The sequence below is a fragment of the Sebastes fasciatus genome, chromosome 4, assembly GCF_043250625.1.
Source record: "Sebastes fasciatus isolate fSebFas1 chromosome 4, fSebFas1.pri, whole genome shotgun sequence".
Lineage (NCBI taxonomy): Eukaryota > Metazoa > Chordata > Actinopteri > Perciformes > Sebastidae > Sebastes > Sebastes fasciatus.
Window position 1 is genome coordinate 39,640,382 of NC_133798.1, and position 15,078 is coordinate 39,655,459.

Consider the following 15,078-nt stretch of genomic DNA (forward strand, 5'->3'; position numbering starts at 1 on the left):
CGTCGTTTCTCTACCTACGTGTGGCTGCTGCTGGGATATCCTCCTCTGGTGGTCATCCACTCACTGGCCTGCTTCCTGTCCTGGATCCTGGTCTTCACCATCCCCATCTGCAAGATGAACGCTCGCACGCTGGGGGTCATCCTTCTGCTGGCTCCCGAGGACGTCTCCGTGTCCACCTACTCACAGAGGAAGGCAAGGGAGAGATTTAATAAGCATCACCCCCCCACAGACCATAAACCTGGAGGTGTTATTCAGTGTTGGTTTCTTTGTGTTTAGCATCAGGTCTACGAGAGCCGAGCGCTGCTGTGCTGCTACCACGCCGTCAACTGGTACTACTACAAGTACACTGTTGATGGGATCAATGTGTTCGCCGTCAGTATCCTTCACCGGCGCGTGTGTGTGTGTGTGTGTGTGCGTGTGTGTGTGTGATATGAAGACCTTTACGTTACCGTCTTTAACCCCCGTCTCAGACCTCCTCCCTCTGGTAATCATTGCTCTGGTAATAGGATATATTGACAGAGAGAATCAGTACGCCAGCTCCAACGCCAAGTTCGCCATCGCAATCTGCTCCATCATACCTCTGTCTTATTATATCGGGATGGGCATCGCCAGGTGAGCTGAGCACAACTGGACTATGATTAAATGAATGTGATGTTGACCATCATATGATGTTAAATAATAATAATATTAAATGAATGTGATGTTTTGATGAGTTACAGATTTACTCACAAAGCAGCGTCTGATGTTGACCGTCGATCGTTTTTTTTTACTCTTGCAGCATCTCCGCTCAGAGTAACTTCGCGGTGGGCGCGGTGGTGAACGCCACCTTCGGCTCCATAACGGAGTTGACCTTTTACATCACAGCCCTGCTCAGAGGTCACCGGGCCGGCAACCCGTGTCTGCAGGAGGTCGTTAAAGCGGCGCTGACCGGCACGCTGCTCGGATGCATCCTCTTCATCCCGGTGAGCCGTCCTGCATCATTCACATCACATTTCACTGCTTTCAACATCCTGTAGGTGGAACACATGTAGAACTAGAGGGCCTACCGACATACACAACCTGTTTAAAGACGTTGCCTCACCAGCTGTGGAAACAAAAATACTATTTCTTTACATCACAATGTCGACAAATTTCACATTCAAGTGCACAACCCTACTGCAGCGTGTGCAGTGTGAATGAGGCTCCGTGCTCTGTGTTGTTCTCTCAGGGCGTCTGTATGATCATCGGCGGGCTGAGACACAGCGAGCAACGATTCAACAGTCGCTCTACAGGAGTCAGCTCTGCATTGCTCTTCATCTCTGTAGGAGGCAAGTATCATCTACCTGTACAGTATGTCCATTGGGTTTGTATGTGTTTTGCATTTAACACGTGCACCAACTCTCAGCTGAAATTAATTCTGAAGATTTAACATAATTGTCACAAAATGATCCAAAAAAAACAAAAACATTCAGCTGTAAAACACAGAATATTAGCTGTTGATGAGTTTGTGAATTGACCCATTATATGATGGGTCACATATAATGACCCCCCCCTCCCCGGTTGTGGTTGGCAGGTGTGTTCGCCCCCACGTTGTTCTCCAAGGCTTATGGAAGTCTGGTATGTGACGCCTGCACCAACTACACCGGAGGAAACGGCACGAGCAACGGCAGCGGGCCGTTCGTCTGCCACGACTGTCACTACGATCTGGTCAGCGTCATCAGTCTCATCCTAACAAACACATTATAACAAACACATTATAAGAAACAATATACGACTAACAGACTCCGTCTAATGTAAAATGTCTTTTCTTTTTTATCAACAGAACAACGGGACTTTGTTCCACAACCATGTTGAGTAAGAATATTTCTTTCATTTATATACTGACTGTATAAAAAAGGCTCTTTTTGGAAAAAGGTGCTGCTTAATTTTCAGCATAATAGTAGTAGTAGGAATAATAATAATAACGAGAGCTGCACGCAGCTATGAAAGGGCCCTCGCCCCTGCTCGCGGGTCGGGGTTGCTGGCGGGACGCCGACCGACGCGGCCGGGCACCGCGAAACCGAAACTCTGACGAGCGCCACGACGCCTGCCGCAAGGCTCTACGACAAGCGGTTCACGAGTTATGAAGGGGGGCGTGGCTAATGTGTAGGGGGCGGGCATAACATTCACCAATGAAACAGGCACTCTCTGCTGAGTGATATGACACTTTCCACAAGACTCTACTACAAACGGATCATGAGTTATGAAAGGGGGCGTGGCTAATGTGTAGGGGGCGGGCATAACATTCACCAATGAAACAGGCACTCTCTGCTGAGTGATATGACACTTCCCACAAGACTCTACTACAAACGGATCATGAGATATGAAAGGGGGCGTGGCTAATGTGTAGGGGGCGGGCATAACATTCACCAATGAAACAGGCACTCTCTGCTGAGTGATATGACACTTCCCACAAGACTCTACTACAAACGGATCATGAGTTATGAAAGGGGGCGGGGCTAATGTGTAGGGGGCGGGCATAACATTTACCAATGAAACAGGCACTCTCTGCTGAGTGATATGACACCTCCCGCAAGACTCTACGACAAACGGTTCATGAGTTATGAAAGGGGGCGGGGCTAATGTGTAGGGGGCGCGGCTACCCTTAACAAATAAAACAGGAACTCTCTGCTGAGTGATATGACACATCCCACAAGACTCTACTATAAACGGTTCATGAGATATGAAAGGGGGCGGGGCTAACGTCTTAGGGCGGGGCTATGAGTATAATTTTTCATATACATATCCTCAAGACTGTACCACCATCATACCTGAGAAATCTGGGGCAGATCGGACTATGTACAGTTGAGTTACAATAACTCCCTGTTTCATGGCGAATGGCTCAAAATGGCCGCCACGCCACGGTCCGCTCGTTAAGTGAACGCTCACCATTTTAATAACTTTTCATCCTCGAGGTCTTGAGATGGTCCTGACCAAATATCAACTCGATCTGATCAAATCTGTAGGAGGAGTTTGTTAAAGTACGCGGTCAATAAAACGCAAAAATGACATAAAAATCCAATATGGCCGACTTCTGGGTGGGCGGAGCTAATGAAACCCAATGAGGAATATGTTTCAAATGATGACTGGGATATGCATGCCAAATTTCATGAATATCGGATCAACTTTGACAAAGTTAAAATTTCAACGCGTTAGGGGGCGCTATAGAGCCGAATAAAAACACACTGAGCCTAATGGCTATGCAGTTACATAAAGTTCACAGGTGTCTATCATTTTGCCAAATTTTATGAGATTCCGAGCACCTAAAGGTATGTTCAAAATCTGAAAGACATAAGGGGGCGCTAGAGAGCCAACATGCCACGCCCAAGCAAAATTTCGCCACTAAAATTAAGTAATTACTAGTTTGGATGTGTGTGTAAAGTTTCATAAATTTTTGTGCATCCTAAAGTCTTCAAATATGCGTTCGTAAATTCTAAAATCACGCAGGAAGTCCAACATGGCTGACTTCCTGTTTGCCGAAGAAATCTCAAAATCATTTAATCCAGGTATGAGGGCGTGAGCAACGACATACTTGAATTTCGTGAAGATCGAAGAAACTTTCTCGGAAAAACTGCGTACGTTAGGGGGCGCTATGGAGCCCCCTGGAGACACCCGAGCCCAGTCACTCCAGAACATTGAATTTCCCACCAGTTCTGACGCATACTCCACTTTTCGTGAGTTTTGGGGATGGCTAAGGTCGTCAAAAACGCATTCTTGCAGCGGAAAAATAATAATAACGAGAGCTGCACGCAGCTATGAAAGGGCCCTCGCCCCTGCTCGCGGGTCGGGGTTGCTGGCGGGACGCCGACCGACGCGAAACCGAAACTCTGACGAGCGCCACGACGCCTGCCGCAAGGCTCTACGACAAGCGGTTCACGAGTTATGAAGGGGGGCGTGGCTAATGTGTAGGGGGCGGGCATAACATTCACCAATGAAACAGGAACTCTCTGCTGAGTTATATGACACTTCCCACAAGACTCTACGACAAACGGATCATGAGTTATGAAAGGGGGCGGGGCTAATGTGTAGGGGGCGGGCATAACCTTCACCAATGAAACAGGCACTCTCTGCTGAGTGATATGACACATCCCGCAAGACTCTACGACAAACGGTTCATGAGATATGAAAGGGGGCGGGGCTAATTTGTAGGGGGCGGGCATAACATTCACCAATGAAACATGAACTCTCTGCTGAGTGATATGACACTTCCCACAAGACTCTACGACAAACAGATCATGAGTTATGAAAGGGGGCGGGGCTAATGTGTAGGGGGCGGGCATAACATTCACCAATGAAACATGAACTCTCTGCTGAGTGATATGACACTTCCCACAAGACTCTACTATAAACGGTTCATGAGTTATGAAAGGGGGCGGGGCTAACGTCTTAGGGCGGGGCTATGAGTATAATTTTTCATATACATGTCCTCAAGACTGTACCACCATCATACCTGAGAAATCTGGGGCAGATCGGACTAAGTACAGTTGAGTTACAATAACTGGCGAATGGCTCAAAATGGCCGCCACGCCACGGTCCGCTCGTTAACTGAACGCTCACCATTTTAATAACTTTCCATCCTCAAGGTATTAAGATGGTCCTGACCAAATTTCAAATCGTTATGATCAAATCTGTAGGAGGAGTTCGTTAAAGTACGCGGCCAATAAAACGCAAAAATGACATAAAAATCCAATATGGCCGACTTCTGGGTGGGCGGAGCTAATGAAACCCAATTTGGAATATGTTTCAAATGATGAGTGGGATATGCATACCAAATTTCATGAGTATCGGATGAACTTTGACAAAGTTACGATTTCAACGCGCTAGGGGGCGCTATGGAGCCAGCTGGCGACGCCCGTTCCGAAACACTACAGAACATTGCAATTTTCGCCACTCCCGACGCATGTTCCAATTTTCGTGAGTTTTTGGGGATGGGAAAGGCCTCAAAAACGCGATCTCGCAGCAGAAAAATAATAATAACGAGAGCTGCACGCAGCTATGAAAGGGCCCTCGCCCCTGCTCGCGGGTCGGGGTTGCTGGCGGGACGCCGACCGACGCGAAACCGAAACTCTGACGAGCGCCACGACGCCTGCCGCAAGGCTCTACGACAAGCGGTTCACGAGTTATGAAGGTGGGCGTGGCTAATGTGTAGGGGGCGGGCATAACATTCACCAATGAAACAGGAACTCTCTGCTGAGTTATATGACACTTCCCACAAGACTCTACGACAAACGGATCATGAGTTATGAAAGGGGGCGGGGCTAATGTGTAGGGGGCGGGCATAACCTTCACTAATGAAACAGGCACTCTCTGCTGAGTGATATGACACATCCCACAAGACTCTACTACAAACGGTTCATGAGATATGAAAGGGGGCGGGGCTAATGTGTAGGGGGCGGGCATAACATTTACCAATGAAACATGAACTCTCTGCTGAGTGATATGACACTTCCCGCAAGACTCTACTACAAACGGATCATGAGATATGAAAGGGGGCGGGGCTAATGTGTAGGGGGCGGGCATAACATTTACCAATGAAACATGAACTCTCTGCTGAGTGATATGACACTACCCACAAGACTCTACTACAAACGGATCATGAGTTATGAAAGGGGGCGGGGCTAATGTGTAGGGGGCGGGCATAACATTTACCAATGAAACAGGCACTCTCTGCTGAGTGATATGACACCTCCCGCAAGACTCTACGACAAACGGTTCATGAGTTATGAAAGGGGGCGGGGCTAATGTGTAGGGGGCGGGGCTACCCTTAACGAATAAAACAGGAACTCTCTGCTGAGTGATATGACACCTCCCATAAGCCTGTACGACAAACGGTTCATGAGATATGAAAGGGGGCGGGGCTAACGTCTTAGGGCGGGGCTATGAGTATAATTTTTCATATACATGTCCTCAAGACTGTACCACCATCATACCTGAGAAATCTGGGGCAGATCGGACTATGTACAGTTGAGTTAGGGTTAACCCACTCTCTGCTGAGTGATATGACACATCCCACAAGACTCTACTATAAACGGTTCATGAGATATGAAAGGGGGCGGGGCTAACGTCTTAGGGCGGGGCTATGAGTATAATTTTTCATATACATGTCCTCAAGACTGTACCACCATCATACCTGAGAAATCTGGGGCAGATCGGACTATGAACAGTTGAGTTACAATAACTGGCGAATGGCTCAAAATGGCCGCCACGCCACGGTCCGCTCGTTAAGTGAACACTCACCATTTTAATAACTTTTCATCCTCGAGGTCTTGAGATGGTCCTGACCAAATTTCAAATCGATATGATCAAATCTGTAGGAGGAGTTCGTTAAAGTACGCGGCCAATAAAACGAAAAAATTGGGAAAATCGTACATAAAATCCAATATGGCCGACTTCTGGGTGGGCGGGGCTAATGAAACCCAATGAGGAATATGTTTCAAATGATGAGTGGGATATGCATACCAAATTTCGTGAATATCGGATCAACTTTGACAAAGTTAAAATTTCAACGCGTTAGGGGGCGCTATAGAGCCGGCTAAACACACTGAGCCTAATGGCTATGCAGTTACATAAAGTTCACAGGTGTCTATCACGTTGCCAAATTTCATGCGTCTACGAGTATGCCAAGGCATACGAATGGATGTTCAAAGGCAAAAAGGACATAAGGGGGCGCTAGAGAGCCAACATGCCACGCCCAAAAAAAATTTCACCACTGAATCAAAGGGATTACCTGTTTGGATGTGCGTGTAAAGTTTCATGAGATTTGGTGCATCCTAAAGTCCTCAAAAATGTGTTCGTAAATTTTAAAATCACGCAGGAAGTCCAACGTGGCTGACTTCCTGTTGGCCGAAAAAATCTCAAAAATATTTAATGTGCCATTGAAGATGTGAGCAATGACATACGTAAATTTCGTGAAGATCGAAGTAACTTTTTCTGGAAACCTGCTTTCTATAGGGGGCGCTATCGAGCCCGCTGGTGCACCCGAGCCCAATCACTACAGAATATTGCAATTTTCGCCACTTCTGACGCATATTCCAATTTTCATGAGTTTTTGGGGATGGAAAAGGTCCCAAAAACGCGATCTCGCAGCAGAAAAAGAATAATAATAATAATAATCTGCAGAAAAACAATAGGTTCCTTGCACTTCGTGCCAGGACACCGTTGGGTCCTGGCACTTTCGTGCTCGGGCCCTAACGAGAGCTGCACGCAGCTATGAAAGGGCCCTCGCCCCTGCTCGCGGGTCGGGGTTGCTGGCGGGACGCCGACCGACGCGAAACCGAAACTCTGACGAGCGCCACGACGCCTGCCGCAAGGCTCTACGACAAGCGGTTCGCGAGTTATGAAGGGGGGCGTGGCTAATGTTGGGGAATTTGGGGAAGATTGGACAATGTATCGTCAATTTACAACAACTTCCTGTTTTCTGTGGGCGCTATGTCAGTAGTATCTTAAGTCCTTTGTGATGAAAAGTTATCCAAAGAAATGTGTTGTTTGGGAAGTGTAGGATGAGCCTTAACAATAAACAAGGACACTGTAGGGAGTCGAACCCCATCCCTGTAAACAGAGAGTCCATCACCAGTGTCTTTTGCTTTTTGTGGCTAAATTGTTAGAAAAAGCAAAACCTGCATTACATTTATCAATGTTTAGCGTTTTTACAATTCTTTTTAGAATGCACAATAGGCATGGGATCGAAAATAATTTGACTTATAGACAAGCTATTGTAATGCAGGACAATACATAAAGTAGATGTGTTAATTTGTTAGAATACTAACTATGTGATTGTAGTTGGACTAGCTCTATTTGTTATGTTTGTAAGTGAACATATGTGTAAAGTGCTTTACAGAAACATTGGGACAAAATGCAAAAGAACATTAAGAAATAATTAACAGTTATAAAAACATTAAAGATTAGAAAATAAAAACATGCTAAAAATAAAAGCTAGGATAGTAGCTAAAACAGATCATTATCTGGTCATCTGGTTATCATTAAAGGTTTCTGGGAGCTTGTTCCAGATATTGAACATTCATGAGTCATAGAAACTGAATGTATTCATTATGTAAATCCTATAATATGTTGCGGATTAGAAATCCAGACAACAGTTGTGCATCAACTCGACAGGGATGAAGGCAACATTTGCATGTCACCTCTTCCTATTTCAACTGTCAATACACAACCAAAATTACCTCTCCCTTTCTCAACCGTCTAAATATAACCCAAATTATTGGACACCATCTTACTCCTATAATATGTTGCGGATTAGAAATCCAGACAACAGTTATGCATCAACTCGACAGGGATGAAGGCAACATTTGCATGTCGCCTCTTCCTATTTCAACTGTCAATACACAACTAAAATTACCTCTCCCTTTCTCAACCGTCTAAATATAACCCAAATTATTGGACACCATCTTACTCCTATAATATGTTGCGGATTAGAAATCCAGACAACAGTTATGCATCAACTCGACAGGGATGAAGGCAACATTTGCATGTCACCTCTTCCTATTTCAACTGTCAATACACAACCAAAATTACCTCTCCCTTTCTCAACCGTCTAAATATAACCCAAATTATTGGACACCATCTTACTCCTATAATATGTTGCGGATTAGAAATCCAGACAACAGTTATGCATCAACTCGACAGGGATGAAGGCAACATTTGCATGTCACCTCTTCCTATTTCAACTGTCAATACACAACTAAAATTACCTCTCCCTTTCTCAACCGTCTAAATATAACCCAAATTATTGGACACCATCTTACTCCTATAATATGTTGCGGATTAGAAATCCAGACAACAGTTATGCATCAACTCGACAGGGATGAAGGCACAAATTCCTCAGATCAAAGCATTTGTTCATAAAGTCAAAATTAATAATTCTACCTTCTTGTCTGGAGACTTGGCTGGAATGACCAATTTGTGCTTCCGCCCAGTGAAGGGGGAAATTGGCCAATCGAGCACAGTGTGACGGTAACCTGTACCGCGGCCTATTTATAAACAGACAAAGACACCAAGATAAAAGTTAATGGACCTTTAAAAATCATAAATTATCATGCAACGACAATAGACACCTTAAACATTTAACGAAAAAATGTTTGGCTACTTACGTGCTGAACTGGCGGTGCCAGACTGCTGAGGTGGGAAAGCCACAGTGCGTCGCTCGGCCATCCGCATCTTGGCAGCCTCAGAACGCCGGTACGACTTGCCGCGAGGCATCTAAAAGTATGTAGGCACAACTGATTAATAATGACATTACAAGAAACTTTTAGCCTACAATTATATCTTTAGATACCAACTATAGCTAAGCAATAAATCATTTTTGAACACAAGTATACTCAAATTTGATGCATCAACCAAGAAAACCGTATTGCAGGCTGAAAAAAGCAAATATACACAACCAGGCCTTCACAGCTAACAACACAGGCAGCACAGTGGCTGCTAAGCTAGCGGTAGCTTAGCATCACATTCTGAATGCAACAGCTTACAAAAAGCAAATATACACAACCAGGCCTTCAACACAACCAGGCCTTCAGTTAACAACACAGGCAGCGCCGTGTCTGCTAAGCTAACGCTAAGCTAGCGGTAGCTTAGCATCACATTCTGAATGCAACAGCTTACAAAAAGCAAATATACACAACCAGGCCTTCAACACAACCAGGCCTTCAGTTAACAACACAGGCAGCGCCGTGTCTGCTAAGCTAACGCTAAGCTAGCGGTAGCTTAGCATCACATTCTGAATGCAACAGCTTACAAAAAGCAAATATACACAACCAGGCCTTCACAGCTAACAACACAGATGCTAACGTAGCACAGATGCTAACGTAGCACAAACACTGTAGAAAAAACGCAGAACCGTGGCTGCTAAGCGCTAAGCTAACGCTAAGCTAACGCTAAGCTAGCGAGGCAAAACTGTCGGTTAAGTTGAGAAAACTTTTCTTTTAACTCTAAACTATGAAAGAAGTACTTTAACCGCTTTAACTCTACATGTTGACTGTAATAATGCATTACTCTGAATAAAAACTCTGTTGTAAGTCTCCATACAGGTTCAGGTTTGAAAGCTGAGAGCAGCAGCCAACGGCGTGAAAACGCTCGTCCAATCAGGAGCCGAGTTCTTTGTTTAGCTAAGTTAGCTCTTAGCTCCGTTTAGCAAACAGGCCTCCTGGCTAACAGCTAACTAACGTTATAGTAACAGCACGACGAGACGTGCGAAGCAATAGTTGTTTACATACATACATACATACATACATATACAACTTTACATAACTTTACATGCACATTTTGTTACAGAAATACAGAAGTTAGCATGCTAACAAGCTAGCCACGGCATCATAACTTACCGTAGTACAGACGTCGGAAAGGAGCTAAATTAGCTCAGGGGTCAGTCGGTCAAAAGTCGGTCAAAAGTCGGTCTCTCACTTTCACTCGTTCAGTCTTTCACTCGTTCACTCTTTCAGTCTTACACTCGTGTAGTCTCAGTCTCTCTCTGTGTCTCTCGTTCTCTCTCTGTCTCGATAGATAGCTGTTTCTGGAAGTATGTCTCTGTCTCTGTCTCTCTCTCTCTCTGGTCTCTGGTCTCTGCACTGAGCAAATGGGACGAAGCAAATTCCGCGGCCTCTTTTTATACTAGAGCCGGATTCTGCCCGCAAGCGGAAGTTGTCAAAATAAAAGTCATTTCCGGTTGCGGTTCAGTACATGGAATCCTGTGATTTATTAATGGATTTAATTATAAAGGATTAACTGCATTTGAATGTATGTAATAACTCGTAAATAACTCAAAGGCAGTGATTACAGACAAAAATACTAAAATAAACAAGACCTAGCTCTTAAACCTACGTACCCCTCTTAGTGTCAGGCTGCTTCACTGACGGTGTGAGAAGGAGAGATACTGCAGGTCCCTTCTGCTGCTGCTCAGAGCTACAGTTAACACAGATTATAACTAGATGGTGAATCAGAAGACAACTAAACTATAAAACCTTTAATCTGTGATCTGTTTTCACTCCGGTATAAAACTCCAGTGATGCTGAGAGGTAAAGTTATCAGATCAGTCTGATCGGCAGCAGCGTCCAATCAGTAACTGATATCCAATAAGGGGGCGTGTCGGTCGGCAAGATAGACTTCCCAGGAGTGCCCACTGTTTTTACTGTCTACTCGGTTTGTAGCTTAGTATTTGGAGCTACAGAGAGCGCACCTATAGTTGTTGACAATGTTCACATTATTGCAGCAACACTTTGTTTTATGAGTCAAAAGGAAACCACACCCTCAAAAGTCCAGTCTCCAGAGTAATCAATGCTAAATACTGCCACCTAGTGACATTAAAAAAACACAACAGCACATAAAATTAGCTGCCTAAGGATGCAAATACATTTCAGTCTAAACTGACAATAAAGTTGTATAGTATCATTTAAGATGAACAGCCTGAACCCTGCCACTGAGGTAAAATTTAACTCATAAAATCATTTTTTTGTGGCTGTCACAGTACTGTCAATAAAATCATCACTGAAATTAGATAAGTTTATTACCGTTGGTGTACCAAAGCCAGCGATCATGTCGTATTAACTCTAGATGGAGAACATCAATACATGATATGAAATCATACTTTTTGTCTGCGTGTATGCTGTTTACTGTGCAACTGTCTGACTCTTGCAGCCAAAATCACTATCTGCTGATATTTCTGAAGATGTAGAGAAATAGCATCTCAAATGTGTGGTAGACGATTTCTGGACATACAGCATGATGCTAGCTTTGGAAAGAAATCCATCTGTTATTTACAATATATAATGTACATAATGTTCAATAACTATTACTTCTCTCTGTATCTTCCTCCTCCCTTTTATTATAAAGTATGGAAACGCTTAATCCATGGAGAAATACACCCAGCCTGCATTCAGAAACTGTGCCTTTGAAGAAAACAAAAAAAACACATGAAACAAATGAACAACATAAAAAATTTATTTACAAATATAGAAAAAAACAATTTAAAATTTATTCTCCTTCTTCTCCTTCATCTCCTCCTCCTCCTCCTTCTCCTCCTCCTCCTCCTTCTCCTCCTCCTCCTTCTCCTCCTCCTCCTCCATCTGTACAGACGCATCTGCCACTTCTGCACAAACGTAGACAAAAATACAAACACATTAAATGTGACATTGCCTTTTTTTCAAATTATTTGATAACACAATCAAACACAAAATATATTGACACTTTTTCTGGGGTGCAGCTCAAAAACAAATCAGATTAACACTGTAATATTATTACACAACCATAACGTTAGTTATATCTTTGACAACATGCAAACTAAAACTAAACATCAACTTACTAAACATCTATTTACTTACCGTCGCGCTCGAAGCAGGCCGAGGCCTGCGCCACCTCTGACTCCAGGAGGGAGCTCGCCAGTTTGGCCTTCGTGGCCTTGAGCTCCCTCTGGAGCAGCGACGCCTTGCGGTCCGCCGACCGCAACCGACGGACTTTCCGCACCAGGACCTCCATGGTCTGCGCATTGATGCGCAGGCTCTCCCTACGGAGGTCCTGGCGCGTCACCGCCGGATCTCCACATTTGTACTGTAAACAAAAGAATAAATGTACATATCAATCACATGAACAACTATTAGGCTTAAAATGCAAATTTCCTGCTTAAAAAGGTCAGAACAAATCATCATTACCACTCCTACATTAGTTAAAATTACCACAAATTAAATAGTGACATTCTTATACATGTGACATAAACGTATAAAAGACGAGTAATAACAACACAAATACCACTACATGTAATACTTACTGTGAAAAGTTGGAGGGCCTGCCTCACGGCCTCCACCTCTGGGTCATTTATTGTTGGGAATTTTGTGGGGCTGTCCATTTTCTGAAGAACAAAATTACACAGTACACAGTCAATCAACTAAACACAACCTTCAGCCAGGTCAGCCATCAGGAATTATGGGCAGGGAGACAGACTTTCCAAATTGGGCTAATGCTACTATTCCATCATACACTGATCTTAATTATTGTGTATTTGAATGAGTTTGCCTGCCTGATTTTAAACATGTAGCTAGTGAATTCTTGTAAAGTAGAATCAGGCTTCTAGTGTGTTATAGCCCACACAGTCTGTAATAGTTATTAATATTTAAAACCACGTCTATTCCTGACAGATCAGAACTTTTCTAATTTAGAGTCATAGACTTTATTTATTTTCTATTTATTGACACCTTCACTGTGGTTTATCAAGACATGCCACAATGATGGTTGCACTTTAGCTAGCTAATCCTAAAAGTGCAATGTCATCCTTTGTCATAATGGCATTATAGCAGATGAATAGATGTCTGACCCACGGTGAAATATAGTCTGGTCCGTGGGATAAAACACAGGACCGCGTGTAAAAACACACGCTATAAAACACTATAGAAAAAAATTGCTAGCTAGCTAACTAGTGTGTTTTTCACAGGACCTTATGTAAAAAACCCACTAGTTAGCTAGCACAGTGCTTCGTGTGTTGTTAGCATCTGTGCTACGTTAGCATCTGTGCTACGTTAGCATCTGTGCTACGTTAGCATCTGTGTTGTTGACTGTGAAGGCCTGTTTGTGTATATTTGCTTTTTTTAAGCTGGTGCTAGCGTGCTAGCTAGTGTGTTTTTCGCAGGACCGCATGTAAAAAAAACACTAGCTAGCTAGCTAGCTAGTTAATCCTACCATTATCTGTATGTGCATCCCTAATAAATGCATTCCTGAAACTGGCAGTAACACAGTGGGAAAACAAAGCCATAATCTCTTAACAACAACAACAAACACATAATAAAAATATAAACTAGTATAAAAACAATATACTCACGAATTCTGTGAAGCTCTGTCTTCTGTTGGTCATCTGCTATGATCTGTCTGGACCAACTCGCCACACCCAACCTTGACTGACGTCACCTGCAGCGCCCCTTGTGGATTGCAGTCGATATGACTGATATTGCTGTTTTGAACAACTATTTGATTAAGTCTATATAAATATGTATTTCATTTAAAAAAAATAATCTGATCTGTCATGTTTGTTTTGTATCATAATGTCATTGGTGTCACTGCAGTGTAATTGCATAGCTAACTTGCATCTTTATATCCTGAAATCAACTGTATTTCTTTCTGGATGATGCATCATTTTTGGCTGTTGTATCAGTTTTCATCAGTTACCATAACTATCTATAACGGAGCTTATAGTACATTTATATTTAGTTTAACTTTCATATATTACACATCCTACAACCACCAGCAATCTACAGTTGTAAACTTCAGGGTTACTAACCAATTCCAAAGTTGAGCCTATCTGACCATCTGAGTGCTTAAGATTCTGTAAAAAGTCTGTGTTGTGCCACGCCCCCTTTCATAACTCATGAACGGTTATTCCTACAGTCTTCTGGGAGGTGTCATATCACTCAGCAGAGAGTCCCTGTTTCATTGGTGAAGGTTATCACCGCCCCCTACACATTAGCTACGACAAACGGTTCACGAGTTATGAAGGGGGGCGTGGCTAATGTGTAGGGGGCGGGCATAACATTTACCAATGAAACAGGCACTCTCTGCTGAGTGATATGACACCTCCCGCAAGACTCTACGACAAACGGTTCCTGAGTTATGAAAGGGGGCGGGGCTAATGTGTAGGGGGCGGGCATAACATTTACCAATGAAACATGAACTCTCTGCTGAGTGATATGACACTTCCCACAAGACTCTACGACAAACGGATCATGAGTTATGAAAGGGGGCGGGGCTAATGTGTAGGGGGCGTGCATAACATTCACCAATGAAACAGGAACTCTCTGCTGAGTGATATGACACTTCCCACAAGACTCTACTACAAATGGTTCATGAGATATGAAAGGGGGCGGGGCTAATGTGTAGGGGGCGGGCATAACATTTACCAATGAAACATGAACTCTCTGCTGAGTGATATGACACTTCCCTCAAGACTCTACTACAAACGGTTCATGAGATATGAAAGGGGGCGGGGCTAATGTGTAGGGGGCGGGCATAACATTTACCAATGAAACAGGCACTCTCTGCTGAGTGATATGACACCTCCCGCAAGACTCTACG

The 15,078-nt window shown here is 43.8% G+C and overlaps 1 protein-coding gene and 1 long non-coding RNA gene across 4 annotated transcripts in view; one reads left to right on the top strand and one right to left on the bottom strand.

Annotated features, from left to right (window-relative positions):
- The window catches only part of LOC141766962 (uncharacterized), a 36,710-nt gene that overhangs the window by 6,576 nt on the left and 15,056 nt on the right, over positions 1–15,078 (top strand). For all 3 annotated transcript variants that reach the window (XR_012593720.1, XR_012593721.1, XM_074634202.1), the window contains exons 8-14: positions 1–192; positions 277–376; positions 471–612; positions 779–962; positions 1,208–1,307; positions 1,553–1,686; positions 1,802–1,833. Coding sequence is in view for 1 of the 3 variants with exons in the window: in XM_074634202.1 (XP_074490303.1) it covers positions 1–192; positions 277–376; positions 471–612; positions 779–962; positions 1,208–1,307; positions 1,553–1,686; positions 1,802–1,833 (884 nt within the window). In the remaining 2 variants the exon portion in view is untranslated. The remainder of the gene's footprint in view (positions 193–276; positions 377–470; positions 613–778; positions 963–1,207; positions 1,308–1,552; positions 1,687–1,801; positions 1,834–15,078) is intronic.
- LOC141767028 (uncharacterized) lies at positions 8,836–10,568 on the bottom strand. The gene is made up of 3 exons (XR_012593743.1): positions 10,353–10,568; positions 9,123–9,231; positions 8,836–9,002 (listed from the first exon to the last, which is right to left on the bottom strand). It is a non-coding gene; the product is annotated as an uncharacterized LOC141767028 (long non-coding RNA).